The sequence below is a fragment of the Sminthopsis crassicaudata genome, chromosome 2, assembly GCF_048593235.1.
Source record: "Sminthopsis crassicaudata isolate SCR6 chromosome 2, ASM4859323v1, whole genome shotgun sequence".
Classification (NCBI taxonomy): Eukaryota; Metazoa; Chordata; class Mammalia; order Dasyuromorphia; family Dasyuridae; genus Sminthopsis; species Sminthopsis crassicaudata.
In genome coordinates, this window is record NC_133618.1 from 290,634,770 (window position 1) to 290,662,366 (window position 27,597).

The 27,597-nt window shown below is 33.7% G+C and overlaps 1 protein-coding gene across 13 annotated transcripts in view; it reads left to right on the forward strand.

Annotated features, from left to right (window-relative positions):
• Nucleotides 1–27,597, forward strand: part of UNC79 (unc-79 homolog, NALCN channel complex subunit) — a 318,327-nt gene that overhangs the window by 68,798 nt on the left and 221,932 nt on the right. For 12 of the 13 annotated variants that reach the window (XM_074289679.1, XM_074289683.1, XM_074289680.1 and 9 more), the window contains exons 9-11: nt 12,176–12,264; nt 12,915–12,955; nt 26,523–26,551. In XM_074289679.1, the coding sequence (XP_074145780.1) occupies nt 12,176–12,264; nt 12,915–12,955; nt 26,523–26,551 (159 nt within the window). Of the gene's footprint in view, nt 1–12,173; nt 12,265–12,914; nt 12,956–26,522; nt 26,552–27,597 lie in introns of those variants that run through there. The other variant, XM_074289691.1, reaches the window with a different exon arrangement.

The following is a 27,597-nucleotide window of genomic DNA, read 5'->3' on the forward strand; positions in this document are numbered from 1 at the left end:
AAAGTGGAATTAAGAACAGTAGATACTTTCTTTTAGGAATATGATTGAGAAAGATAGGAGACATAGGGCCTGAGGGGAATGGTATGGTCTAATATGGGTTGGTTTATTTTTTTTTTTAATGAATGGAAGAGGGGCAACTAAATGGTACAGCGGATAGAGCTTCAGCCCTGGAGTTGGAGGACCTGAGTTCAAATCTAGCCACAAACATTTAATACTTTCTAGCTGTATTATCCTGGGCAAGTCACTTAACCCCAGTTGCCTCCCCAAAACAAAACATGGAGGAAATAGCCCTTTTAATACAAAAGATGAGCTTATAAACAGATCTTTCAAATAGTATTCAGATAAGTGATTTCACTTAGTTGGATCATGGGTCATTTTCCTCCTCCCCATAGATAACAATTCCATAGAAGTTAAAGCTTGAAATCACATAGTCTGTGGATTTATTCTCTCACAAGAATGTTTTTTTAAAATAGCTTTTTATTTTTCCAAAGACATGCAAAGATAGTTTTCAACATTCATTAAAAAAAAGAAATAAGGGCAGCTAGGTGGTATAGTGGGATAGAACACCAGCCCTGAAGTCAGGAGGGCTTGTGCTCAAATTTGTCCTTAGACACTTAACACTTCCTAGTTGTGTGACTCTGGCAAGTCACTTAACTCCTATTGACTCAGCAAAAACAAAACAAAACAAAACAAAAAAAAAACACTCCAAAACGAATCTACTCAGTCAGTGCTTCAGACATTTTGGTACAGATATTATGGGTTTCATGCAATTTAAAGCAAAAAGGGGCTGTGAAGATTATTCTATCATTCTTTTTTTTTTTTTTTTAAATTTCACAAAAGGAAACTGAAGCTTGTATAGGGTAAGTGATTTGCCCAAAAATGTGCAGCTAAAAAGGAGCACAGCTTGAATTCAAGTCAGCCTCCAAATTCAGCTCTCTTTCTTCTAGGAATGAGGTGAAACAGTAATCTTTAGCTCAAGTGTTAGGGATCACTGTTGATTAATCAGGAATCAAGGTAAAATATTCCTAACGTTAAAGTGTAAATAGATAGGAAAGTAGCACTCATTGGCAAAAGTTCAATTTATAGATAACTTTTTTTTGGCCTTACCTATAAATTTATTTATTTAATACTTTTCTCCAGTTACATTCAAAACAATATTATTTAAATTTGTTTTTAATATTTTTGAACTCTAGGTTCTCTTCCTTATCTCCATTCACAATTAAGAAACCTCATATGAAGTTATGCAAATCATTTCTATAAAAGTCAAGACCTTTCACTCTATTGAACATAAAGAGCTTCAAGAAAAATCAAGTTGAAAGAGAGAGTAATAGAGAATGCTTCAATCTATATACAGACTCTATCAGTTCCTTCTTTAGGTATGGTAGGATTTTTATCATAAGTCCTTCACAGTAGATGTGGATGATTGTACTACTGAGAATAATAAAGTCATTTATAGCTGGTCATTCCAGAACACTGCTATTACTTTATATACAATACATTTCACTTTGTTCATGGAGGATTTTCCAGGTTTTTTTTTCCTGAGAGTATCCTGCTCATCATTTCTCAGAGAACAATAATATTTTATTACAAACACATACCATAGTTTATTGAGCCATTCCCCAGTTGATGGGCATCTACTCAATTTCTGTTTATTTTCTGTTCTGAGAAGAGAGCTACTATGAATATTTTTGGTACATATAGATCATTTTCCTTTTTTTTTTTTTTGTTTTTTTTTTCCCTGAATCTTTTTTGGTATTCATGTCTAATAGTGGTGCTAGGTCAACTGATATGCATGAATTTGTAGCCTTTTGGGCACAGATCTTTTGATCATTTATTAATTAGGGTATGGCCCGTATTATTATTATTTTTTATAAATTTGACTCAGTTCCTCTGTATTTGAGAAATGAGGCTTTGTCAAAGAAATTTGCTTCAAAATTTTTTTTATAGTCACTATTGCTAATTGTATTTCTCCCCATTTATTTTCTCTCATTTCACCCTGTTCCTCTTTAAAAGTGTTTTGCTCCTGAGCACTCCCTCCCTCAATATGCCCTCTCTTTTATCACCTTCCCCTCTTCCCATATCCCATTCCCTTCCTATTCTCCTGCAGGTAAGATAGATTTCTCTACCCCTATTGAGTATGTATGTTATTTTTCTTTGAGCCAATTCTGATGAGAGAGTAAGGTTCATTAATCCTCTTCTCCCTCTCTTCCCCTTCACTGTAAATTTTTTTTCCTGCCTCTTTTTTAATGGCAGATAATTTTCACCATTCCATTTCTCATTTTTCCTTTCTTCCAGTACATTCTTCTCTCACCTTTTAATTTCATCATTAAAAAAGTGTATATGGCTTAATATATGAGTTGTCTAAAATGAGATGCATCTATAAGAACTTAAAAATATAATTTTATCTATCAATTAGTTCCCAGTGACAAAAATACCTACTTTTTCTAGGAGGAAATTTAGTTGTCCAATTGTTAAAGCAAAACAATAAGGGTGAGCTGAGTTCAGGCACTGGCAAGTGGTCAAGTTCTATAATGTATGCAGTACCGTAATGGTTCTGCTAAGATCATTATCACAAATCTCTTACTTTAAGGGATGTAATTTCTTAACCATGGTGGAGTAGGATGCTGGTGTGCTTAGTAAAACACATGTACATCCCTAAATCTGGAATATTTACGTGAAGGATGGCATGATGTTAAGGAAAGAACACCAGATTGGGAATCAGGAGACCTTGGCTCTGCAAAAAGTTCACTGTGTGACTGTGTAGGCAAGTCCCTTCCCATCTCTGGGCCTCAGTTTTCTCATCTATAAAATGAGACTGTTGACATTGATCAATCAATTCACATACACTTATTAAGTACCTGTTACTTGTCAGGTTTTGGGACAGGTGCTGCAGACACAAAGATAAAAAATGAAGATTTGTCTACAAAGAGCTTATGTTTTATTTGGGGAAATAACATGTAAAGATTGGAGTAAATATAAAATATATTTTATAAGACATAAAATACTGGATAAAAACAAGATAATTTTTTAGGAGAAATGGTAGTGAAATAGCAAATGGGAGATCAGGAAAGACTTCAAGAAGTGCTTAAGCTGAGTTTTGAGGAAAGCTGAGAATTCTAAGAGATAGAAGTGGAAAGGGAGTGATGACTTTAACAAGAATGTCTATTCTCTGCAAAAATGGAATCCACGGTGGGATAAAATCACTATCAAGGGAGGACTTGGGCCCTTACTCCTTTCATCTAGATAGATGAGACACCCCATTTATCTTTGAAGTTGTTTTGTTCCTTTTGCCTGCTTACACAGTAGCCCATCTAAGTTTTTGGAGATATATCACCATTATAAGGTTTCATCCAAACTTTCTAAGGGTCCTGGGAAAATATACTTACTCTAGTGATCACTCTAATTCTTCATCCCCTATGATTAAATGATTTTTTAAATGATGAAATTTAATTTACAGAATTAGCTACTCACAATAATAATTCTTTTGGATATTAAACATAAGTAATAATTTAATAAGGCAAAATGAATATTATGGATATTAAATATATTAAATCAAATACTTAAATAATATATTACAACACACATGTAAACTGGATCATATTTTTTCACCAAAACACTCATTAGCTATGATGAATATTCCTAAAGTTAAAATATAAATGAATGAAAAAATTGGATTCAATGGCAAAAGTTTAATTTATATATTACTTTTGAAGAATGCATCAGTTTAAAATGAGATCCATCTACAAGGATTTAAAAAAAATCTATCTTTATATATCCATTAGCTTCCAGTGACAACCTGCCATGGAAAATATCTGAGGGAGGATAATTCATGCTTTGGGCAATTAACTCTAGACCTCAGAATTCAATATGATATGAAATTGCTTTTCTATTCATTACTTAACTGTTAAACCTCATCACTCTTACACTGGGGAAATCCTCTATTTGACCAACTAGTTGACTTTGAGCTTCACTATACTACTTGCAAATTGAAGAACTGTCTTTTGCTTAATTTTGTATACATGGAGCTTCGCACAGTCTCTGGCACATAGCAGGTACTTAATAAATGTTTGATTATTGAAAAAAAATGTGTCATTGAGAGGCTGTTTAGGAAGTATTAATTTTTAATATAAATATGATTTTTCTTTAAGCCTGTCGACTACAGTATTAATGAAACTATCTCTGGGCCATGTGGACTAGCCTGGCCAATTATTTACTCACTTGGTACTGTTCTGTCTAATCAGCAATATAAGTCCTCTCATCTCCTTCTGCATTTCCTTCTTGAGCCAGAGGTGGCTCAAGCTCTAATGAAAAGCATCTTTTCCAAATCTTTTGTTGTTCAGTTGTTCAGTGGTGTCTGACTTCATAATTCCATGGACCATACATTCTAGGCCCTTCTACGTCCACTGTCTCCTGAAGTCTGTCCAAACTCATCTTCCTTTCTTCCATGACACTATCTATTCCATTTCATCATTTGCTGTCCTCTTTCTTTAATCTTTTCCAGCATTAGGGTTTTTTCCAATAAGTCCTGTCTTCTCATTATGTAGCCAAAGTATTTAAGTTTCAGCTTTAGTATTTGACATTCCAATAAATAGTCTGAATTAATTTCTTTAAGTACTGATTTGATCTCCCTCTTGTCCCAGGAACTCTCAAAACTCTTTTCCAGCACACAGTTTGAAAGTGTTGATTCTGCAGTGCTCAGCTTTCCTTACAATCCAATTTTCACAGCCATATATTGCTACTGGAAAAACCATATCTTTGATTATATGGATTTTTGTTGGCAAGATTCTGACTCTGCTTTTTAGCCTGCTGTCCAGATTTGCCATAGCCTCCTTCCAAGGAGCAAGCATTTTTAAATTTCATGGTTGCAGTCACCATCTGCAGTGATCTTTGAGCCCAGAGTATAAAATTTGATGCTGCTTCCATTTATTTTCTCACTATTTGCCAGGAAATGATAAAACCAGTTGCCAGGATCTAGGTTTTTTTTTTTTTTGATACTAAGCTTCAAGCCAGCTTTTTTCTTTCTCCCTCATCAAGAGACTTCCTAATTCATCTTCACTTTCTGCCTTCAGAGTGATATCATCTGTATACCTGAGATCATTTCTCTGGCTTTTGATTCATCTAGCCTGGCCTTGTCATACTCCTTTTACAATCTTAAACTAAACAGTTGTTCCATGTTGAGTAACTGTTCTTTCTTTATCCGTATACAGATTCTTTAGAAGACAAGTAAGATGATCTGGTAATCTCATCTCTGAAAACTTGCCACATATTGTTATGATCCACAGAGTCAAAGTGCAATCAATGAAACATAACTGAACATTTTTTTCTGGAACTCTCTTGTTTTCTCCATAATTCAGTGAATGTTGGTAATTTGGTCTTTAGTTCCTCTGCCTCTCCAAAAATCAGACAGCTTTTCTGGTAATTCTTGTTTTACATATTCCTGAAGGCTAGATTGCAGAATTTTAAGCATAACCTTGCTGACATGTGAAATAATGTTTGGTAATTTAAACATTCGTTGGCATTGCCTTTTTTAAAATAATTTTTTTCAAATACATGCAAAGATAGTTTTCAATATTCCCCTTTGCAAAACTTTGTGTTCCAAATTTTTCTCCCTCTCCTCCTCCCTCCTCCTCCCCAAGACAGCAAGCCAGCCAATATAGGTTAAACATGTGCAATTCTTCTAAAGATATTTCTATATTCTTCATGCTATGAAAAAAATCAAATCAAAAGGGAAACATATGATAAAGGAAAAAACAAATGAACAAAAAATCAACAAAAAGAAAGGTGAAAATGTTATGCTTTGATCCAATTCAGTCTCCATAGTTTTCTCTCTGGATGTGGGTGGCACTTTCCACCACAAGTCTGTTGGAATTGCCTAAAATCACCTCAGTGTTGAAAAGAGCTAGCACAGTTGATCATCACAAAATCTTATTGTTGCTAGGTACAATATTCTCTTGGTTCTGCTCACTTTCTTTAGGATTGGTATATAAATTGATCTTTTCCAATCCAGTAGCCATTGTTGGGTTTTCTAAATTTGCTGTCATGTTGAGTGTAAGACTTTAACAGTATCATCTTTTAGGATTTTAAATATAAAGCTCAGCTGGAATTCCATCACCTCTACTAATATTATCATTAGAAATGCCTCTTGACTTAATTCTCTAGAATGTTGGCTCTAGATCAGTTAACCATACCATCATGATTATTGATGATGTTAACTTCTTTCTTTTGCTTTCTTGTTACTTCTTCTTAGTATCTTCTGCTTCTGCCAAGTCCCTATCATTTTTGGCTTTTATTATACCAATTTTTTCATGAAGCATTTCCTTGATGTCTCTAATTTTCTTGAAGAGATCTCTGACTTTCTCATTTTGTTGTTTTTAATCTATTTCTTTGCATTGATCATTTAAGAAAACCTTCCCTCTCCTTGCTGCTGTCTGGAATTCTGCATTCATTTGGATACATCTTTCTTTTTCTCATTTCCCTTTTGCTTTCTTTCTTTCCTCAGTGATTTATAAATCTTCATTAGACAGGCATTTTGCTTTCTTGTTCTTTTTCTTCGAATTTTTTTTCATTGCTACCTCTTGTACAATATTGTGAATCTCTGCCCATAGATTTGCAGGCATGTTATTCACCAGATATAATCCCTAAAATCTATTAATCGCTTGCACTTCATGATCATAAGGGATATATTTAGGTCATACTGAGTTGGTTTTGTGATTTTCCCCATTTTTGTTATTTTAATACTGGATTTTGCAATAAAAATTGTATGATCTGAGCCACAGTCAGCTCCACATCTTGTTTTAACTATATAGAGTTTCTGCATCTTTGAATGCAAAGTATATAATCGATCCAATTTTGATATTGACTATCTGGTGATGTACAATTGTAGTCAACTTTTGGGTTGATAAATTCTAGAGGTTACTAAGGACAATAGTTGTCATGGGAGCTCTTGACCAATGACACAAATTCTATCCGACCTCGGGAATCATTCAGTTGAAGCCTTCTCTTAGATGACTTTCCTCTACCTCAAATTCCCAGAAACAGTTTTTTAGCCCTTCTGCTGTCTTTACCTCTGTATCTTTGCAGCTGCTCTCTTCTCTGTATCTTCTCCTCTTGTTCTTAAATGTCATCCCCAGTGAATTGTCTTTTCCTTATAAAATCAAACCAAATCAAACCTGACAACTTCACAATTCCCTTATCCAATCCTTTAAATCTTTTAAAATTCTTAAAAACCCAGAATATCCAGAAAGAGAAGATGGTTGGAAGTGTCCTAGATGCTGTTGAGAGCTCAAAAAGGTTGAAGGGCCATTGTATTGGACCATTACTAGTTGATTGATATTACTGGAGAGAACATTTTCATTTGAATGATGAGGTTGCAGAACAGAATACAAAGATTTTTTTTTTGTTTAAACATGTATATTCATTTTTTTACATATTTCCTTATGAATCATATTGGGATAGAAAAATCAGAATAAAAGGGAAAAAAGCCACAAGAAAAAAAAACAAAAGAAAAAAGTGAATATGATGAGAGTTAGGAAAGAGGCAACTCCTTTTGGTTTGGTGCAAGGATAATCTAATGACAGCACAGAGTCCCCTGTAAAGGAATTTACAGGCCTGAAAAACTAGATTGATAAAAAAAAAGTTTATTGTAGGTATTTGGAAGTAAGGGTAAAGGTAGAAAGACACCAGGGCCAGAGCTGGTAGCTGGGCAGATAGGAACCTTTGGCATGGCTGACGTACGAATGCTATGTTTGGGCTCCTGCAAGGAGTGGACTCCAGAGTTTCCTTTTTATGCACCTTGAAGATGGGTGGAGTCCCAGGCTCCTGGCTGGTTTAGGCCAGGGTTAGCATTGAATAGAATTCAATAGGTTTTTAGATAAGGAAGAAGCTGTTTGTGGGGGTTGGGGAAACCTGAGCAGATAGTGGGGGGCTGGGAAAGCCCAAGTTAGCTCAGATCCGGTGGGGGCTGGGAAAGCCCGGATATCATTGGAATTCAAAAGGGTGCTTTTGACCAGGATTTGTGAATCAAAGATGCTAGCTTATTCAGCAGGGCTGGCTGGGGGGGGGGGGAGGGGTATTGGGACGTCTCTGGATCACTGAACCATTGAGAAGAACCAAGTTTCTGACATTATTTTCCAGTTTTCCTGGCAATTTTTGTTGAAATTGTTCTTATCCCAGAAGCTAGAGAGTTGGGGCTTATCAAACACTAGATTACTGTAGTCATTGATTATTGTGTCATGTGTATCTAACCTATTCTACTGATCCATTCTATTCTTAGGCAGTACTATATGTTTTCCATGATATATAATAAAGTTTTAGATCTGATACTGCTAGATCACTGTCCTTTGTATTTTTTTTTTTCATTAATTCCCTTGAGATTCTTGATCTTTTGTTTTTTCACATGAATTTTGTTATTATTTCTTCTAATTCTAATAAAATATTATTTTTGGCAGTTTGATTGAATAAGTAGACCAACTTAGACAGAATTGTTGACTTGCCCATGAGCAATTGATATTTTTCCGGGTGTTTAGGTCTGATTTTATTTGTGTGAAAAGAGTTTCATAATTGGGTTCATGTAATTCCTAGATTTGTCTTGGCAGGTAAACACCAAAATATTTTATTTCATCTATAGTTATTTTAAATGGAATTTCTATCTCTTGCTGCTGAGCTTTATTAGTAACATTTAGAAATGCTGATGATTTGTGTGGATTTGTTTTCTATCCTACAGCTTTGCTAAAGCTATTAATTGTTTCAAGTAGGTTTTTGGATGATTCTCTAGGATTTTCTAAGTATACCATTATGTCATCTGCAAAAAGTGATAGTTTTAACTCCTCATTACCTATTTTAATTTCTTTAATTTCTTTTTCTTTTCTTATTGCTAAAGCCAACATTTATAGTACAATATTGAATTATAGTGGTGATAATGGACATCTTTGTTTCACCCCTGTTCTTATTGGGAACTTATAACCATTATGAATAATGCTTGCTAATGGTTTAGAATGCAAAGATTGAAGAAGAAGGGAAGAAGTGGAAAAAATAAATATAGATGATTTTTTTCTAGGAGAGTTTGGCTATGAGAGAGAGGAGAGATGATCCTTAGAGATTTCTAGATTAGATTCACATGCTAAATTCCTTTTGACATTCTAATTTCACTGTCTTTTTCAGTAGGCAGTTGCATATTCAAAATTCAGTTTACTCATAACTTTTTATTACCATGCAAATTGTTTTAAATGTAGATTATATGCAAAATCTTTTTTACTTAAAACATTTTAAGTGGCACATGGTCATGTATTTGGGAAATGAGACGTTAATATTCTCTGGGTAGAAATTCATATACTGGTGGGCAGACAATAGAAGGCAGTTGCCTAGGTTGCTATATATTGTGGTGGGAGGAAAGCAATGAAAGACCTTGCTTATATTTTAACTTTTTACCAAATATACACATTAATACTAGAAAATTATGCTCTAGAAAATAGAAAAAAATAAAATGTTTTTATTTTGGTATGACAATAAACATTTATTAAATACCTTCTAGGTTGTAGGCATATGCAAAAAGAGGCAAAAGACAGTCCCTAATTTTCATATATTATGGTGAAAGTCAAAGTCAACTAGTTGATAAAGTAGCATTTAGTAAGCATTTATTGCTTGCCAGACAGTAGTTAGGGAGAGATTGAAAATGAACAGAGCATAAACTTGGCTCCAGTTAAGTAAAACTAACCAAGGCAGCCACAATGGCTGGCAGCAATTTTTGGCACTGGTAATCTTGCAACTCTCTAAAGAAAGGAGGGAAGTATGTTTCCTCACTTTGTCTAAAAGACAAGATTGGTCATTGTAATTATAGAGCACCCAACATCATGTCAACATTCTTCTTATTTACATTATTGTAGTCAAAAATTATTTTATGGAGAATTCACATAGGGCAAGCGCTCACAAGGTGATCAGAAAAAGTGATACAAGGACACTCTGAAGGTATCTATTAACACTTCAGAATCAATTGTATGACATGGGAGACACTGGTGCAGGAGCACCAAGCATGGTGTGCCCTTATCAAGAGATGCTCTATGAGCAAAGCAGAATTGAATTAGCCCAAAGGAAACGTGAGATGTGCACAATTAGAGAGTCCTCCCCAGATGTTCATATTAACTGTTTGTGTCCCATCTGTGGGAGAGCACTCTAAGCTTGTATTGGTCGGATCAGCCACAGTCGGACACACTGTGACTTGACAAAGACATAGTGATGTCATTTTGGTCCTCTTCAAGAATGAAGGACATGAACCAGCTGACCACTACCCAACCAGTTCTAAACCAGGCTATGCATATTTTTCCCAACCAACAATGCATATTGTTTTCCTGTTTCTTCTCACTTTTTATCAGTTCATAAAACTCTTTCCAATTTCTTTAAATTACTCATTCATCATGTTTCTTGATGCAATGATATACCTTACATTTGTATATAATTCATGTTCAGCCATGATCCTACTGATGAGCATCTACTTTATTTCTAGTTTTGTTAGTAGCATTTACATTTCCACTATTTTTCCATATCATCGAAACTCCTTCAGACTTAGGATTTTAAATGAAAGGCTGATTGGGTTAATATGATCTGGTACCCTTTCTGTCCTCCCCTCCCCCCAAATCAGCAAGTACAATTAAATAAAGCAGCTTTGGTATGTTTTTATAGTTGCTGAGTAGAAAGAAATTTCAGAAGACTTTGTTCCAAGCACATTAACTGCACAGCAGGGGTTGAGTATATTTTGAAGACAAGGAAGAATTGAAAATGACCTTGAAAAATTAGACAAACAGACTTTCTTGTAAATTGTTCATTCTTAGAACATTTTCTTGAAAAGTAGCAAATTCAGTTGGCCTTCTGGATGTTTTATCTATGAAATGCTAGAAAATGCAGACAATTGACCAGCTGGGTTCCCAAGACAGCTATCTAATAGAGATAGTCAATCAGAGCAGAGGCAGAGTGTTATAATTAAAATGGTTAATAGATCTGATTTCAGTCTAGGTCTTGCTCCTTCCTTGCTATATGACCTTGGGCAAATAACTTCTTTCTGGAATCAGAAATCAATTTTTTTTCTATGTAAAATGAGCAAGTTGGCAAGATGATCCTGAAGGTTCCTTCTAGAATCACAGTCTATGATTCTTATTCTGGAGGGGGAAAACCTCTTGGTCAATGAAATCATAGCTCAATTGTAGTTAAAATGATCCAATTTCTGAATGAAAATGTTAAAAAAACCAAAAGATTCCATATTAGCATCTTAGAAAAGAAAAATGGGTCCTAATTTTGAGAAACAAAGAAAAGCCAACTGCTTAAAGTATAACTACCTTACATTGTAGCACTTTCCCAAACCATAACTATCTTTACAAAAAATTATATTATAATTACATAATACAAAAATTATATTTTCCTCAAGAATGATCAATCATTTTCCTTCTCCTGAAGAGATATTATATCTGTTTATTACTTTAGAAAGTTATTTTCAACTCCAGTGATATTCATATTCAACTGGGAAGATCTATTGTAATATATTATGGCAGTGGGTAGAGAACTCTGGGCCTGAACTCACAAAGACCTGAATTCAAATCTGGCCTCTGACACTCATTGACATTCAGAGAAGTCACTTAGTCCCCAGAGAAGGAAATGGCAAACCACTTTAGTATCTTTGCCAAGAAAATCTCCAAAGGGATCATGAGGAGTTGGACACAACTGAACTACAAATTATATACCCTGTAAAAATATTTTCAGGGTCTGTGCAAGATATGGCTGTTTAGACTAAAAATTAATAGTAACAATGAGGAGTTATAATAGCTAATTTAAGCTTTAAATAAATAATATTTATAGCCTCTCTAGATTTTCATGGAAACATTGGGCTACCTTCTTGGAGAGAAGTGATTCTATATAGTAGAAAGAGACTACTTAGAGAAAGAAGTGGGCCAGTTGCTTGCTTTGCCAATGACTATTCTTGAAAAATTATTTGGTTTTTTCAGGCCTTATGTAAAATAAAGATCATTTTTGCAAAGGGTTTTGGCAATATTTAAAATAGAGGAATGTGTGAAAGGTATTAATGTAAGGAATTATTAGTTTTGTTAAAATTAATCAGTTTATTATTTTAGCAACAAGGAAGCTATTATGCATGAAGAGAAATGTTCACTTGGCCTTCTCTTTTTTGTTTCAGATGTGCATAGACCCCTCTCTGTCAGTGGCTCTAGGAGATAAACCACCACCATTATACCTTTGTGAAGAATGTAGCCAGCGCATCGCAGGGTAGGTAAAATCATTGATGTCACAAATGAAATGAAGAGTCATAATGAGGTTAGGAGCAAAGTCCTTCTGGCATTAGCCTTGTATACCATGAGCCACATTTCTCTAAAACTTGTTCAATAATTAACTTTAAAGTTTTTGTTGTGTACCATTAAATGCATTCCTAAGCTTCCTCTAGAAGCTCTCTACACTGAACAGTTGCAAAGTGACACTATAAGCAGCAAGGGAAAACAATAATGCTTAATGAATTTAGCCTTAGATTTGAAGTAGTCCCTTGTCACCAAGTCTTGGTTTTAAGTAAATGGAATCTAAACCATGGCTTCCAAATTTAACATGTATTTCAGATAGGTGTTTCTGCTTAGTAGCTTTGCAGCAATCACAATTGGCTCTGCACAGATCATACTATATTTTCTCTGGCCTAATTAGCATCTGGAAAGCATCATTTAAAAATAACTGAACATGATGAAATGTCTATAATTTTAAATTTAACCTCAAAGAAGCAGACATTTTAAATGTTTATTATGATAGGACTCTTAATTATGTTCCATTTCTATAAAAAGGATTTTAGCAACAGGGGGTATTCCAAAGCACTCATTTAGAGGGCAATGTTGAAGTGTATTTAAAATGTGGAATATGGTGTTTTTTCTCTATAGGGATCACAGCGAATGGCTGATTGATGTTCTCCTCCCACAAGGTAGGATTTACTCCATCTAGGATAGATAATGAGTAATGATGAATAATGCCATTTTTTTGGTGTGCATATTATTTATTTATTTAAATGATTTAATTAAGATAATAATGGCCTAAAATTTTTGACATACAGCAGGAAGACCATAGGAATGTGTAGCCTGGAGAGATAATATAATTTTTAAAAAATATTTAAAAAGCTTTCTCTCAGTACAGGTATTAGAAAAGGGATTGTTCTATTTGGTCCCAGAAGGCAGAATCAGGAACAATAGATAGAAAATGTAAAGATACAAATTTAGGCTCAAAGAAAGGATAAACATCCTAATGATTAGTCTAAATGATTAGTCCTCCAACAAAGCACAATGAGCTTCTTTGGGAGGTATGAGTCCCCTGTTCTTTGAAGGTCTTAATGAAAAGGTTGAATGACAACTTCTTTTGGAGGTTTGTCCAAGAGAAGATTCTTATTTAGATGGCATCTGAGAGAGATTTGGTAATTCTGGAGAACAAAGGTGTCAAACATGGATTGCAGGCTTCTGTGGTTTATTACACTCCCCAGTGAGTTAGAATCAGATTAAAATGCAAATTTAAAAAATATGATAAAATATAGATGATATAAATTTGTGGTATTCTAAGTCAGTATGTGGCTCATAGGGATGTTTTTGTATACTTTAGTGATCGTTTTTTCTATTTGAGTCTGACATCTCTGCTATAGAGCAGGGTAATATTGTGGGAAATGCCCTGGAGTTGCCATCATACCACTTAACTCCTCATTCTGCTACTCACTAATTATGTGACTATGGACAAATCAAATTATCTTTGAGATTAAATTTCCTTACAGATAAAATGGAGATAACAATTGTGCTATGCACACCACAGGATGATTTTGAAGAAAACTCTTTGTAGGTCATAAATTGCTTATAGAAACTTTAGCTTTATAGTAGTAACTATAGACATTATTGTTCTTTTGACCATATTTTTTTTTCTGATATCAGATGAAAGCAGGTTTTGACCATGTTGCATTATTTAAAAAATTAGTACTCTTGCTTCATACATATGATACAGACTATGATACAGAATACAGAATATTGGCAAGGAAAATCAGGTTAATGAGTGAATCAGTTTCTTTGTCTAAGATCATGACTTTGCTCATATGAGTCTTCCTGTATAAAAGTTGAGTTTTCAGTTCTTTGGACCAGCAGAAAGGAAAAGGTAGTAAATTTAACAGAAAGGAGGAGGAAATAGTTGAGTTCTTGGAAAGACTGCTCAAATCTATCTCACTTTGATTGGGCTAGAATTTTGATAAGCTTGAGGAACTCTTACCACGAGAATTATAGTGAATAAGAATGATGGACTTAGTACGTATGCTGGACTTAGACTCAGAAGACCAGAATTTGAGTTCAGCCTCAGTCTCCATCTCAGTAAAGTGGGGCTAATACATTATCTATATCAGAGGATTTATTAAATTGTAAAAAGCCACATAGAATGATTTCTTACTAGTACAATGCATATATATTAGTTATATTTTGCTGAATATCATATTAAGGTAGAACTTTGAAGTAACAGTGGACCTCTAATTGAAAATGTAGTTTCAGCTGTTGAAAATCTGAATTGGAGTTTAGAGGTAAGGGTTGGAAATAAAAAGTTTGAAATAATCTGTTTATAGGTAGTAGTGAAATTTCAGGTATAAATGATATTGCCAAAGAAGAGAGTGTAGAAAGAGAAGAGAGGAGGACAAAAGATGGAACCTTGGAAGATACTTTCTTTAAGATGTAGTTCTAGAATTATTGCATAACTTGCTGGAAGTAATCAGATGAGGAGCTAACAAAACAGGTGGGGAAATGGTAAGAAAGGCAAGAAGGGAACCCTGAGATTGTGATACTTTGAAACTAAAGAGGACAATGCAGTAGGAAAAGATGACCAGTGATGTTGTAAAAAGGACCTTTGGTTTTGGCAGTAGAAGGTCAGTGGCATATTGAAAGAGCAATTTTGTAAAGTGGTATCAAAGGAAACCAAATTTTAAGGGGTTGGAAAAAGAGAAATGGGTGAGGAAGCCCTTGGAAGCATGAGGTAGAGGCAATTTTCCAAGGAGCTTGGTGGTAAAGGAAGACAGATGGAATAGCACCTAGCTCATTAGAAGGGTCAAGAGAGCTTTCTTTCTTTCTTTCTTTCTTTCTTTCTTTCTTTCTTTCTTTCTTTCTTTCTTTCTTTCTTTCTTTCTTTCTTTCTTTCTTTCTTTCTTTCTTTCTTTCTTTCTTTCCTTCCTTCTTTCTTTCCTTCTTTCTTCCCTTCCTTTCCCTTTCCCTTCTTTCTCTTTCCCTTCCCCTTCTTTCTCTTTCCCTTCTTTCCCTTTCCCTTCTTTCTCTTTCCCTTCCCCTTCTTTCTCTTTCCCTTCTTTTCCTTCCTTCCTTCCTTCCTTCCTTCCTTCCTTCCTTCCTTCCTTCCTTCCTTCCTTCCTTCCTTCCTTCCTTCCTTCCTTCCTTCCTTCCTTCCTTCCTTCCTTCCTTCCTTCCTTCCTTCCTTCCTTCCTTCCTTCCTTCCTTCCTTCCTTTTTCTTTCTTTTCTTTCTTCCTTTCTATTAAAGAAGTCATTAGAATGTAGGCTGATAGAAAGGGAATAAGAGAATAGGATGAAATTTCACAAGGTTGACAGAAGAGTGATGGCTAATGAATCAAAGTCCTAGAGAAGGTGAAAAGAAATGTAACAAAGGGGACAGTTCAAGCAATTAGCTTTATTGAGTTGAAAGCTATGCCTCTTAATATAATATTTCCCTTGGTTCAAATAAACATGTTGTGTTTGCTTTATTAAATGCTTTTCAAAAGCTGTGACAAGCATAATATTTACTTTTCTCAGTCTTCATTCTCTTGGACTCTGCTTTAGTTTTTAACCTCTTCTTTTTTTTTCCCTTGGTCTTCATGACTCTGCTATCATATGCTTTTCCTCTTAATCGTCTGACTTCTTCCTCCTCTGGAAGGAAAAGAAGTCTCTTTTTTTCTCCTAAGCATCACTCAAGGCTCTGTCCTGTTCCCTTTTCCAGGTTTTCCTTTGGTGATATTATTAACTCTTATGACTTTCAAATTTATGCATTTAGCTGTAATACATTTCCTGACCTTCAGTTCCATTTACTGGTAATTTCTGCCCACACAGGTAAGGTAATACAGTGGATAGAGTTCTAGGACTGGAGTCAGGAAGACTCATCTTTCTGAATTCGTCTGTCTTAAATGTGTGACTCTAACCAAGTCACTTAACCTTAGTTAAGTTTGCTTTAGTTCTTCAACTGTAAAAAGAGCTGGAGAAGGAAAAGGCAAACCATTCCAGTATTTCTGCAAGAAAACCCTACGAAGGGTCATGTAAGAGTGGAGTATGACTGGAATGACAGACAACAAAATCCATCTGAATGTTCCTTAGACTTCCCAAATTAAATATCTAAAATAGAATTCATTTCTACAAAACCTATCCTTTTTCCCAACCTTTCTGTTTCTGTCAAGGGCACTACAGACTTTACAGTTATCTAGTTTCTTAATCCTGGCAATTCTTGATTCTCTCTCTCTTTTATTTCCCACAAATCTATCTTACTAAGAAGTTTTGATTTAGCTTCACAACATCTCACATACCTTTTCCCTTATCTCTATTTGTAATATCTTTTATCTAGCTTGTCACAATAACTCCTAAGGAATCTTCCTGTTTCTAGTCTCTTCTTTCTCTAATCCATCATTCACAAATGTCCCAAAATAATATTCCTAAGGCACAAGTCTGACTTTTACCCTCTTTTGCTCCCAAAGCTCCAGAAACTCCATTGTTTCTAGGATAAAATATAAATTCCCAAGCCTTGATTATAGCATTTTGCAAACTTTAAATGCTTTCTATGCAAACTATTATTATTTTTTATTATTATCATCACCTGAATCTTTTTCTTTACAAAGACTTGTTAATCAAATAACACTTATGTGAAGTAAGTATAATATACCTGTCTAGGGGAGGGAAAGCTGGACAAGTTTTATGTAGCTGAGGTGTCTGAAATAGTCTAACTCTCCATCCATAATAGGCAATATTTTCCACATTATCTTTGTCAGACTGCTGCTATTTTTCCTTGGAGCTCATCCCACTTTTAGACATTTCTATTTTTTAGAAAGTTCTACCCTTTACTTTGGTATTTAGAAGGATATGAATGCCATATAGGTCCTTTTCTACTCATAAACTGAAAACTACTCATGCCTTCTGACCTCCTGTGTCTTTTCCCCCTTTGTAAATCCTGTAAAGGTCTTTTATTTTCTTGTAGATCTCTACAAAGTATCTACCTAACCCAGTATAGTCTAATAATTATTTTGAAAATCAGTTAATCAGAAAGCATTTATTTAGCAGCTTGGAACTGGGCCTGGAACCGTACTAGAATCTGAGTTACTAAGACAAAAACTGGAGCATCCCTTGCCTTTAAAGAGCTTGTAGACTACATGTGCATATAAAAGTATATATGGAATACATACAAAATAAATATAAGATAGTTAAGTGCAAGGTAATTAAGAAAGAAAAATAAGGAATGGAAGAAAGGAAGGCAGCTGAGGAGTCAGAAGAAGCTTCATGTAGCTTATCCTAAAGAAAATGAGGGATTTTTTTTTTTTTTGAGGCAGATAGAGGGAGATGGAGGATGGCTACTGCAAATGCACTGAAATGAGAATCAGTCAGTAAGTCAATCAGCAAGTACTGTTAAGTATTTACTATGCACCAGGTATTGCACTTAGTATTGGGGATGCAAAGAAAGGCAAAAACCTTATCTTTGTCCTCAGAGAACTCATATCCTGCTGAGGAGATAACAAGACAACAGATAAAGAACAATATAAACTAACATATACATATGTGCATATGCATACACACATGCATATGTACATGTTTGTCTTATATGTAACATAGTTCTTTTTTTCCTTTCCCTGAGGCTGGGGTTAAGTGACTTGCCCAGGGTCACACAGCCAGGAAATGTTAAGTGTCTGAGACCAGATTTAAACTCTGGTCCTCCTGAATTCATGGCTGGTGCTCTATCCTCTGCGCCACCTAGCTGCCCCCTATAACATAGTTCTTTACATGTGATTTTGTTGTCTCCCCATCAGGACTTTTTGAGGACAAAGTTTTGTATCCCTAACACAATACAATGCCTAGTACTTACTGGACAGATAAACACTTAATAATGCTTTATATGTGTAATACACATACACTCTCATACACAAACATATATCTATATACACACATACATATACCTATGTACATACATATATCTATGTATATATATATATATGCATATACACATACATTTAAAACAATATTAATTTGGCTGACATATAATATATATTCTCTCTTGATTGAGAATTCATTTCTTATAGCACCATAGTATTCCATCACAATCATATAGCACAAATTGTTTAGCCATTTCCCAATTGAAGGACATCTGTCATTATGGCCAATCTAAGTATAAAATGATCAAAGATATTAGATTGCAGTTATTTTAGTTTGCATTTCTCTAATCGATGATTTAGAGCAGTTTTCATATGACTATGCATGGTTTTGATTTCTTTATAGAAAAAACTGCCTACTCATATCAATTGGGGAAATGACTCATGTTCTTATAAATTGGAAAAAGTCCTGCATGTATTTGAGATATGAGGCCTTTACTTGAGAGACAATGTAGAAAAAAATTTCTCCAATTTTTTACTTTTCTTCTAATCTTGGCTACATTGGTTTTATTTGTACAACTTCTATTTAATTTAATTATCTATTTTGTACTTTACAATATTCTCTATCTCTTATTTATTCACAAATTGTTTTCTTATCTATAAGTCTAATAGGTAATATCTAAAATGTTCTTCTAATTTTCTTGTGATACCTCTTTATATCCATGTCATATCTTTATTTTGATCTTGTCTTAGTATATAGTTTAAGATATTATTTTTTACCCCCAATTTCTGCCAATCTTTCTTTTAGCTTTCTCAACAATTTTTTTGAACAAATAATGAATTCTTAGCCCTAAAATTCAAATCTTTCCATTTGTCAAATTAACAAGATTGTCTTAATCATTTACTGTTGTATATTCTATATTCACTATGTTCCAATGATCTTCCTTTCTATTTCTTAGCCAGTACCAGATAGTTTTGATAATTATTTGACAATTACTGGTTTATAATACAGTTTAAGATCTGGCACTGCTAATCAACCTTCATTTTCCTTTCTCCCCCCTCACTAATTTCTTTGAAATACTTAATCTTTTGTTCTTACAAATGATTTTTGTTATTTTTTTTCTGAGTAAAATACATTTTTTGTATTTTGATATGTCATTGAATAAATAGGTAAAATTGTCATTTTTATTACATTGACTTTGCTTGTGAATGACTAATATTTCTCCAATTATTTAACATTTCCTTTATTTCTATAAAGACTGATTTAAAATTATGTTTCGATAGTTCTTGGGTGTGTTTTAGCAGATATGCTCCCAGGTACTATCCATGATTATTTTAAATAAAACTTTTCTTACTATATCTTCTTGCAGGGTTTTGTTGGTGATATATAAAAATTCTTATGATTTATGTGGGTTTACTTCATATTCTACTAATTTGATAAAACTATTAATTTTAACTAACTTTTAAAAATAATAGATTGTTATTTTCAAAATACATGCAAAGATAGTTTTCAGCATTCATCCTTGCAAAATCTTGTGGTCCAAATTTTTTTCCATTCCTTCCCCCACTCCCCTCTCCTAGACAGCAAGTAATCTATATTTGTTAAATATGTGCAATTCTTCTATAAATATTTCCACATATATCATGCTGCATAGGAAAAATCAGATCAAAAAGGAAAAAAAATAAGAATGAAAAAAAAAAGCAAACAACAGAAAAGTTGAAAATACTATGTTGTGATCCACATTCAGTCTCCACAATCCTCTTTGTGGATTCAAATGGCTCTCTCCATCATGTTTGTTGGAACTGGCTTTAATCTCCTCATTGTTAAGAAGAGCCAAGTTCAGCAGAATTGATCATTGTATAGTCTTGTTGGGTACAATGATCTCCTAATTCTGCTTATTTTACTCAGCATCAGTTCATGCAAGTCTCTCCAGGCTTTTCTGAAATCATCCTACTAGTCGTTTTTTATAGAACAAAAATATTCCATAACATTAATATACCATAACTCATTCAGCCATTCTCCAACTGGTGGGCATCCACTCAAGTTTCTAGTTCCTTACCACTACAAAAAGGGCTGCTAAGAACATTTTTTGCATATGTGGGTCCTTTTCCCTTTTATATGGTCTCTTTGGGATACAGATTCAGTAGAGACATTGCTGGATCAAAGATTATGCACAGTTTGATAGTCTTGGACATATCAACTAACTTTTTAATTGAATTCTTAGAATAGCATCATCATATATTCTTAGGATACATCATCATATTGTCTACTAAAAGAGATAGTTTATTGCCTTATTTCCCATTTGAATTCTTTCCATTTATTTTCTCTCATTGTTATAGCTATAATTTCTAAAACAATATTGAATAATATTGGTGACATAATTTCCTAGTTTATCTCTTTCAATTAAATTTGTTTTAACTTTAACTTTGAGTTTATGATTGCTATATATACCTTTTTAAAAAAAACATCAGCTGAAGCATTATTCTAGCCTTTTATTTTAATTTTGTATATATCTCTCATTTTGAATTGTGTTTTTTAATAAACCACATGTTGAATTCTGATTCTTAATCCATTCTGCTATTCATTTCCATTTATGGGTGAATTTATCACATTCACATTTAAAGTTATAATTATTAGTTCTGTATTTCCTTCCATCCTATTTTTCCTCACTATTTATCCTTCTCTCCCTATTTATCCTATACCTCCTTATGCAACTAATTTCCTTCTAACCACTATCTTGCCGTCCTATTCCTTAATCTATCTACTCCTCTCAGAGTTTCTCCCTTATTTCTTCCTCCTTACCATCCAAAAGTCCTTCCCTTATCCTATCCACTCACCCTCTTATTTCTTTATAAATTTGCAACATGCACTCCTGGCAGTTACTATATTACCAGTCTATCCTAGGCCCAACAGAGTACCTTTGACCACTGACCTTTGCAGTGTCACCTCTACCTGGCTCGCCTCCTCTGAGGCCTTCAAAGATCTCTGGCCATGATTTCTTGAATAGTAGTTTAATAATTGGCAGTGTATTCAAGAGCAGCCACATGTAATCTTAAAAGCCTTTATTATACCTACTCACATAATGCCCTGACTTGTTAACTCCTTAGTGAACACCTGGTGAGAAGACCCACGTGTTCACTACCAAACTCCTTACCTCTCTCAACTATCCATCAGCTTGGCTCAGCTACCCCAGGCTAGGGAGCTAGGTTAAAGAGAGCTACTGGCTGCAAGCAGTGGGCTTATAAAGGGCCAACCAGCGAGAGAGCCATCACCCATTAGGAAGTCACCTCAATATGGCCAGGATCCCACCCCGAGGACAGTCCTATATCCACAGAAATTACTTCTGGGCCACTCAAATCTCCTGTTGCGCTGTGGCCGCCCATTTAAAGGACCCTTACATAAATTTAGAAAACTTTTATCCCCTTCTAGATGTATATTTTATTCCCTCTTTAATTCAGTTATAATGTTATATGCCAGTACTACCAGCCCTTTATCTCCATCTGCTTCCATTGTAAAAGCTCTTACATTCATGCCTCATTTGTATAATCACTCCATTTTACCTCTCCCTATCCAATTTTATTTTTAGACCCATCTTATCATACTCATCTCAACCCTAAAGTTTTTATCAATGTATGATCTTTCAAACTATCCAAATAATGACAATAATCTTAAGAGTAGCGTTATCATTTTGCCATATAAAAAACAGTTCAACCTATTGAGTCCTTTATAATTGGTCATTAATGCTTTAATCTTATTGTCAAAATTTCCATTGAGCTCAGGTCTTTTTGTCATGTTTGCCCAAAAGTCTTTCAATTTTTAAAATATACTATTTTAAAATTCAGCATTATACTCAGTTATTTTTGATGACAAGCCTAGCTCCTTTGCTCTACAAAATTTAATCTGTTAAACCCTTCAGTTTTTAATCTAGAATCTTCTAGATCTTGCATTATCCAGATATACTTCTACAGTGTTTAAGTGGTTTTTTCTTGTTGCTTGTAGTGTTTTCTTCTTCTCTTGGGAGCTTCAAAACTTGGCTATAATATTCTCATAAGATTTCATCTTGGGATTTCTTTCAGATAATAATCTATGGATTGTTTTCTATTTCATATTTACTACTTCTTATTGCTCTTCAGGGAAATTTTCTTTACAATTTCTTGTAATAATGTAGGTAGATTTTTAAAGAAATCATAACTTTCAAATAGTCCAATAATTCTTATATTGTTTCTCTTCTATTTGTTCTCTAGAAAAATTGTTTTTTAAAGAGATGTTTCATATTCTCTTCTACTTTTTTCATTCTTAAAATTTTTAATTTATTTTTAATTTTATTTAATTATTTAATTTTATTATTTCTTGGTGTCATATAACGTCATTCACTTCCCCTTGCCCAATTCTAGTTTTTAAGGAATTATTTTCTTAAGTTTTTGGATCTCTTTTTCTAATTGGTTTACTTTTTTAATAATTAAAATTTTTTTTCTTGGATTGCTCTTATTTTTTTAAACTCTTCTTCAATCTCTCTCATTTGATTTTTTAAAGTCTATTTAAAATTTTCCCAATAACTTTTTCTGGGCTTGTGACCATCTGACACTTTTCTTTGAAACAGGAGAGGGTTTTTTTTTTTTTTTGTTTTTGTTTTTGTTTTTAACTTAGCTATTTCCTTTTGAGTATGAACTTAGATTTTCTTTGTCCCTATAGTAGCTATGTATGGTTGGATTCTTTCCTTTATTACTGTGCTCACAGGGCTGTGTGCATTTTCCTTCTCACTCATACTCCCTGACCATGTCTGATCAACAGACCTGTGCCTGACAGCTAGCAACTCTGGAGGACCCTTCAATCTTCTCTTGCTCAGCAATCCCATCTCCTGTAGTCCTTGAGGTGAAAGTCTGGGCTTGTTTGTTGATTCTGCAGAATCTGCCTGGAGGTGTTTGCTTTGTGTGAGGAACAAAAAGAAGGCCAGTTTGGTCTGCAAAGGCCGGCAAGGAGGTGGGTAATGTTTGAAGAGGCCAGAAAAATAGTTAGCATTCAGGTTGGAAAGGGCTTAAAATTATAAATAGAAGAGTTTAATTGAACTTAAAGGCGATTGTAAACCACTAGAATATATGAGAATAGGGTAATGACATGTTTAGATTTACTCAACTAAAATAAACTTGGGGTGTTTTTTGTAGGATGAATTGGACTGAGGAGAGATTTACTTTTGATTTTTACGTTTTATTAGTATTTTGCCATGTACTAGTCATACATGTTAATGTGGCATAGTCCCCTTAAATCTGTTATGTATTTTTGAGTCACTTGAAATTTTGATTATTCTGTGACTTGGTATTCTATTAAGCATCATTGATTAAAAAGATGGCCTTTGCATTAAGTTGCTTCCCCAAAGTGATAGTCCTATTTTCTTTTTTACTATTTTATTGTGGCCCATATTTTCTTATTTCAGTGCTTGTTCAAGGTACTGTTCATATTGATGGAATATCTCAAGAGACCTCACGTCATGATCTTAACAGTACACATTTTTCATCTATTTCGTTTTTGCCTCTGTAGATTGCTAAATGATCTCCTTTGAAAGGCTGTGGATCTCACTGAATCTTCTCTTTAGTGTTATGCAGCAGCTTGGTGCAATTAGTACCAAGTTATTTGAAAAATGGAGCATTAGGAAAAAGGAATCTTTCTTCTATTGGATTTTCCAAAGCACAGCTTCCATGACAGAAACAATCATCACTGATTAGTATATATTTCTTCATTTTATGCCTTACTTGGTATTTATACTCAGACTATTGTTGAATGGAATTCTCTGTGATTGCCTCTATTATGGAATCTTATATAATTCTAACAAAAACATGAGAAATTTTTGTTTGGAAAAGAGCTTTTAAGATGCCTTTTTATTTTGCCAAGCTAACTTTTTTTTTTTTTTTTAAGTAACAAATAAACATAATGGAATCTTACATTCTCTAAATTTCTTAATGATATAATTATAAAAATGAAACTTGCTATAGAATATCTTCTACTGAAGTCTTTCTGTTCCCTTCTAAATTTTTCCTCCGAATAAGAATCAAAATATACCATTCTCACAAAGATTTAATAGAAATGAGAAAGGAGGTATATGGAGTAGTTGATTTTTTTTAGGGTTAAAAATACCACCTCTGATATTTTCCATTCTTTTGGAATACCTTCTTTAAGATGTCTTGCAAAGTATGGGGGGCTATTTTGTGGATTTGTCTGTTTTGGATCATCATGGACAGCTATCACTTTAGTACAGTCACTTATTACTAGTTTCTCATTAACCATATCACTACTTATCTACTGCTTAAATCTTGAGTTCAATTAAATGATTTTGTGGTTCCTCTCAGTGATTCATTCCCCAAACAGTCCTTTTTTCCATGCTTATTTATTGTTTCCTTCCTTGGCTACACAAAGATTCCAAGGAAAGCCATCTTTAAGTCCTCTTTGATTCCTAATAGTCACTTATGGAGCCAAATAGGGATTAGCAGTTAGCACCAGTTTGCTCAGCTAGAAATCAACTCATCCTTCCTTAAGCAGTCACTAGCAAACATAATCAGCATATACAGGAACCATCAACCAGAAAAGTTTTCCACATGGACAAATGACTTATGAAATTTTAGGTGCTGCTAATGCTCTCATTGAGGTAGTATGGAGCCCAGGTTAGTCAAAATGAACATACACACACACACACACACACACACACACACACACACACACACACACTCCCATCCCCGGATCTGGTGATGTGTATGTGAGGTGGGTTATCCAAATATATTGGAAGTTGACTTAATGAGATAAAAAATAAACATTGGAAAAGATATCTCAGAAACCTTTTTCTGCAACCATTGCTATTCCTCTAGTTTTCACCATTGTATTGAAAGTTAGTTTAGGATGGAGTAGAACAAGATAGTGTACTAAAAAACGTTATGTAGGGATAATGATCCTTCATCTATTCCATTATATAGATATAATTGCTGTTTTAAAGGGAATGTGGTAGAGAAAAATGATTGTTTTACTTAGTAAAGAATTCAGGTGCAAAGAAATAAGTTAAACTGTTTATTTGGCTTTGCATAAACAAAATAATCAGTGGATGAATCAATTGTCATTTTAATAAGTTGTTGTGATATTCGTTCTCTGAAGTCTTCCTCCAAAGCATTATTATTAATAATAATATTAAATTATCATGGTTTTGCTAATGGAGTCCAACTTATGACAGAAGGTTGGCCACCAGGTAATGAAACTTGTGGATCACACCAAATTTTGAAGATTCTTAATAGACTTGGTGAGATTGAGATCTTTTATGTTTTTTGTAAATGTAAATGTAAACCAATGATGTGCCTGCAATTGATAAAATGATAGAATTGTTAAGTGATTGAAGTAGAAATGGTGTTAATATATAAACATAGGCATTTTTATAATTTAATATTATATATTATATGTTATATTATAAATTATATATATATAATTTTATAATTATAATTTATAATCAAAATTTATAATTTATAAATGTATAAATCTATACCTACATTCATAGAGTCTAAAGCTTTACTGTTATACTTTAAACTAACTTCACACATATGTGCATCTAGTAAGCCAGGGACATTTTATTGGCATATTCATTAACTAGGACAGTAGTTCTCAAAAATGTAGCCTGAGGAATCCACAATATTCTTTTGGAGGATACACAAAATTAAAATTGTTTCATGATAATGCTGAGAGATACAAATACATTAATATTGTATATGCATATCTATGTAAAACACCGAAAAACGGAAACAATAAATATAGATAGCTATAGATAACCTAGTAAATATAAATAGACATAACCCATACAAACAAAAACTCTTTGAGGGGGGGATCCTCAGTAATTTTTAAGATTCTAAAGGGGTCTTGTAACCAAAATGCTTGAGAACTGCTGAACTAGAGCAATGCTTTAAAAGAAAAAAAATGAATGAAAAAACATTTATTAATCTATACTATATAATGGGCATTTGCTTGCACTTCTATTGTGAACTGATCTTTTTGATTTATTTAATCTAAAATCGCTTCAATTTCTTAGTTATAAGAGGATAATATTTGTACTATCTACCTCATGGGGTTTTTATGAATATCATTTGAGATAATACATACAGAAACAAACATAAGGTAAGGTGTTACAATGATGAAGCCAACGTTTATGATGTATGCCACTAACCACTGATGAAAAATAGTTCTAACATTACTTTGTGGCCCACTGAGGAACTACTTAGGTCTAAAGATGTAGTCCAAGATGAAGCAGAGATCTATATTGGAGAGTTAGAAAAATATAGATTTCTGGGACTAATTCTAGAGGTAATATAATATTATTTTTCTCCCCTGGATATCCTTGGTGAGGTGGGTTTTCTTTCTCTGTTGATGTTTTGTATACCTTCCCCTTACAGCTGAAATATCTGCTATATGTCAGAAAAAGGTAAGACTAAACCATTTGTGTGGTGAGGCATGACTTTTTTGTGTTTGTTTCATAATCTCATTCCATGAACATGTGCCTCATTTCTATGCCATAGTCTCCAAAATGTCTATGTGATCATAATTTGTAAAGGGGAAAAAGTGACTTAGCATGCAAGATTGCTTATTTTTTAGATGGTCAGTTTCCCAGCCCTTATCTTGATAACCTATACCATATGGTGTGCTTGATAATAATAGAAATAATTTTATTTTTATGTAATTAAGCCAAAATGATAAAAAGCCACTTCACCAAAATATCTGAACAATGATAAATGTGGAACTCAAATTTATTGCAATGATGCATCTTTCATGCTAAAAAGACTTTTATGGTGGTGGGAAGGGGTATGTACCAAAATATAAGTGCACAAAATATCCTAATTCTGTTTCTATGCATAGAAGATAGTCATTTATGTCAAGATAAATGATTAAAATGACTTATTTTGCCCCCAAATTCTCTCTTTTTTAGGCTTCCTTCAACCATAAATTTTTCTATATCTTTTTCATCTTTTTTTTTTTTTTTAATCTAATGGTTGTTTGAGTAGAAAAAGAGAACAAGAGAGGCAATATGTTATAATAGAAAGAATCTTAGTCTCTGAGCCAGGAGATCTGTTTCTGATTTTGGTTTTGGCTGTATCATTAACTAGAGGTAGCAGATTGAAAACAGAACCCCAAAGGCAACAGGTAGTATAATTTGTGGTATGTATATATATTTATAAACCCAGAGTGAGAAAGAGAAAACAATGATGCGAAACAGAAAGGAAATTGGAAGGAAGAAGGTGATCTTGAAAGTCAGAATTAGAAAACATACATATTGAGAAAAAAAAAAAAGAACTCAAAAGTTGAAAGAATATTTTAGATTTGAGAGAAATAAATGTCAAAAATAGACATTCTATACTCAAAATGGAAAAGACAAATGTTTCTATCAAATTAGTATTTCTTTTTGCAAGGCATTTAGGGTTAAGTGACTTGCCTAGGGTCACACAGCTAGGAAATGTTCAGTGTCTGAGATCA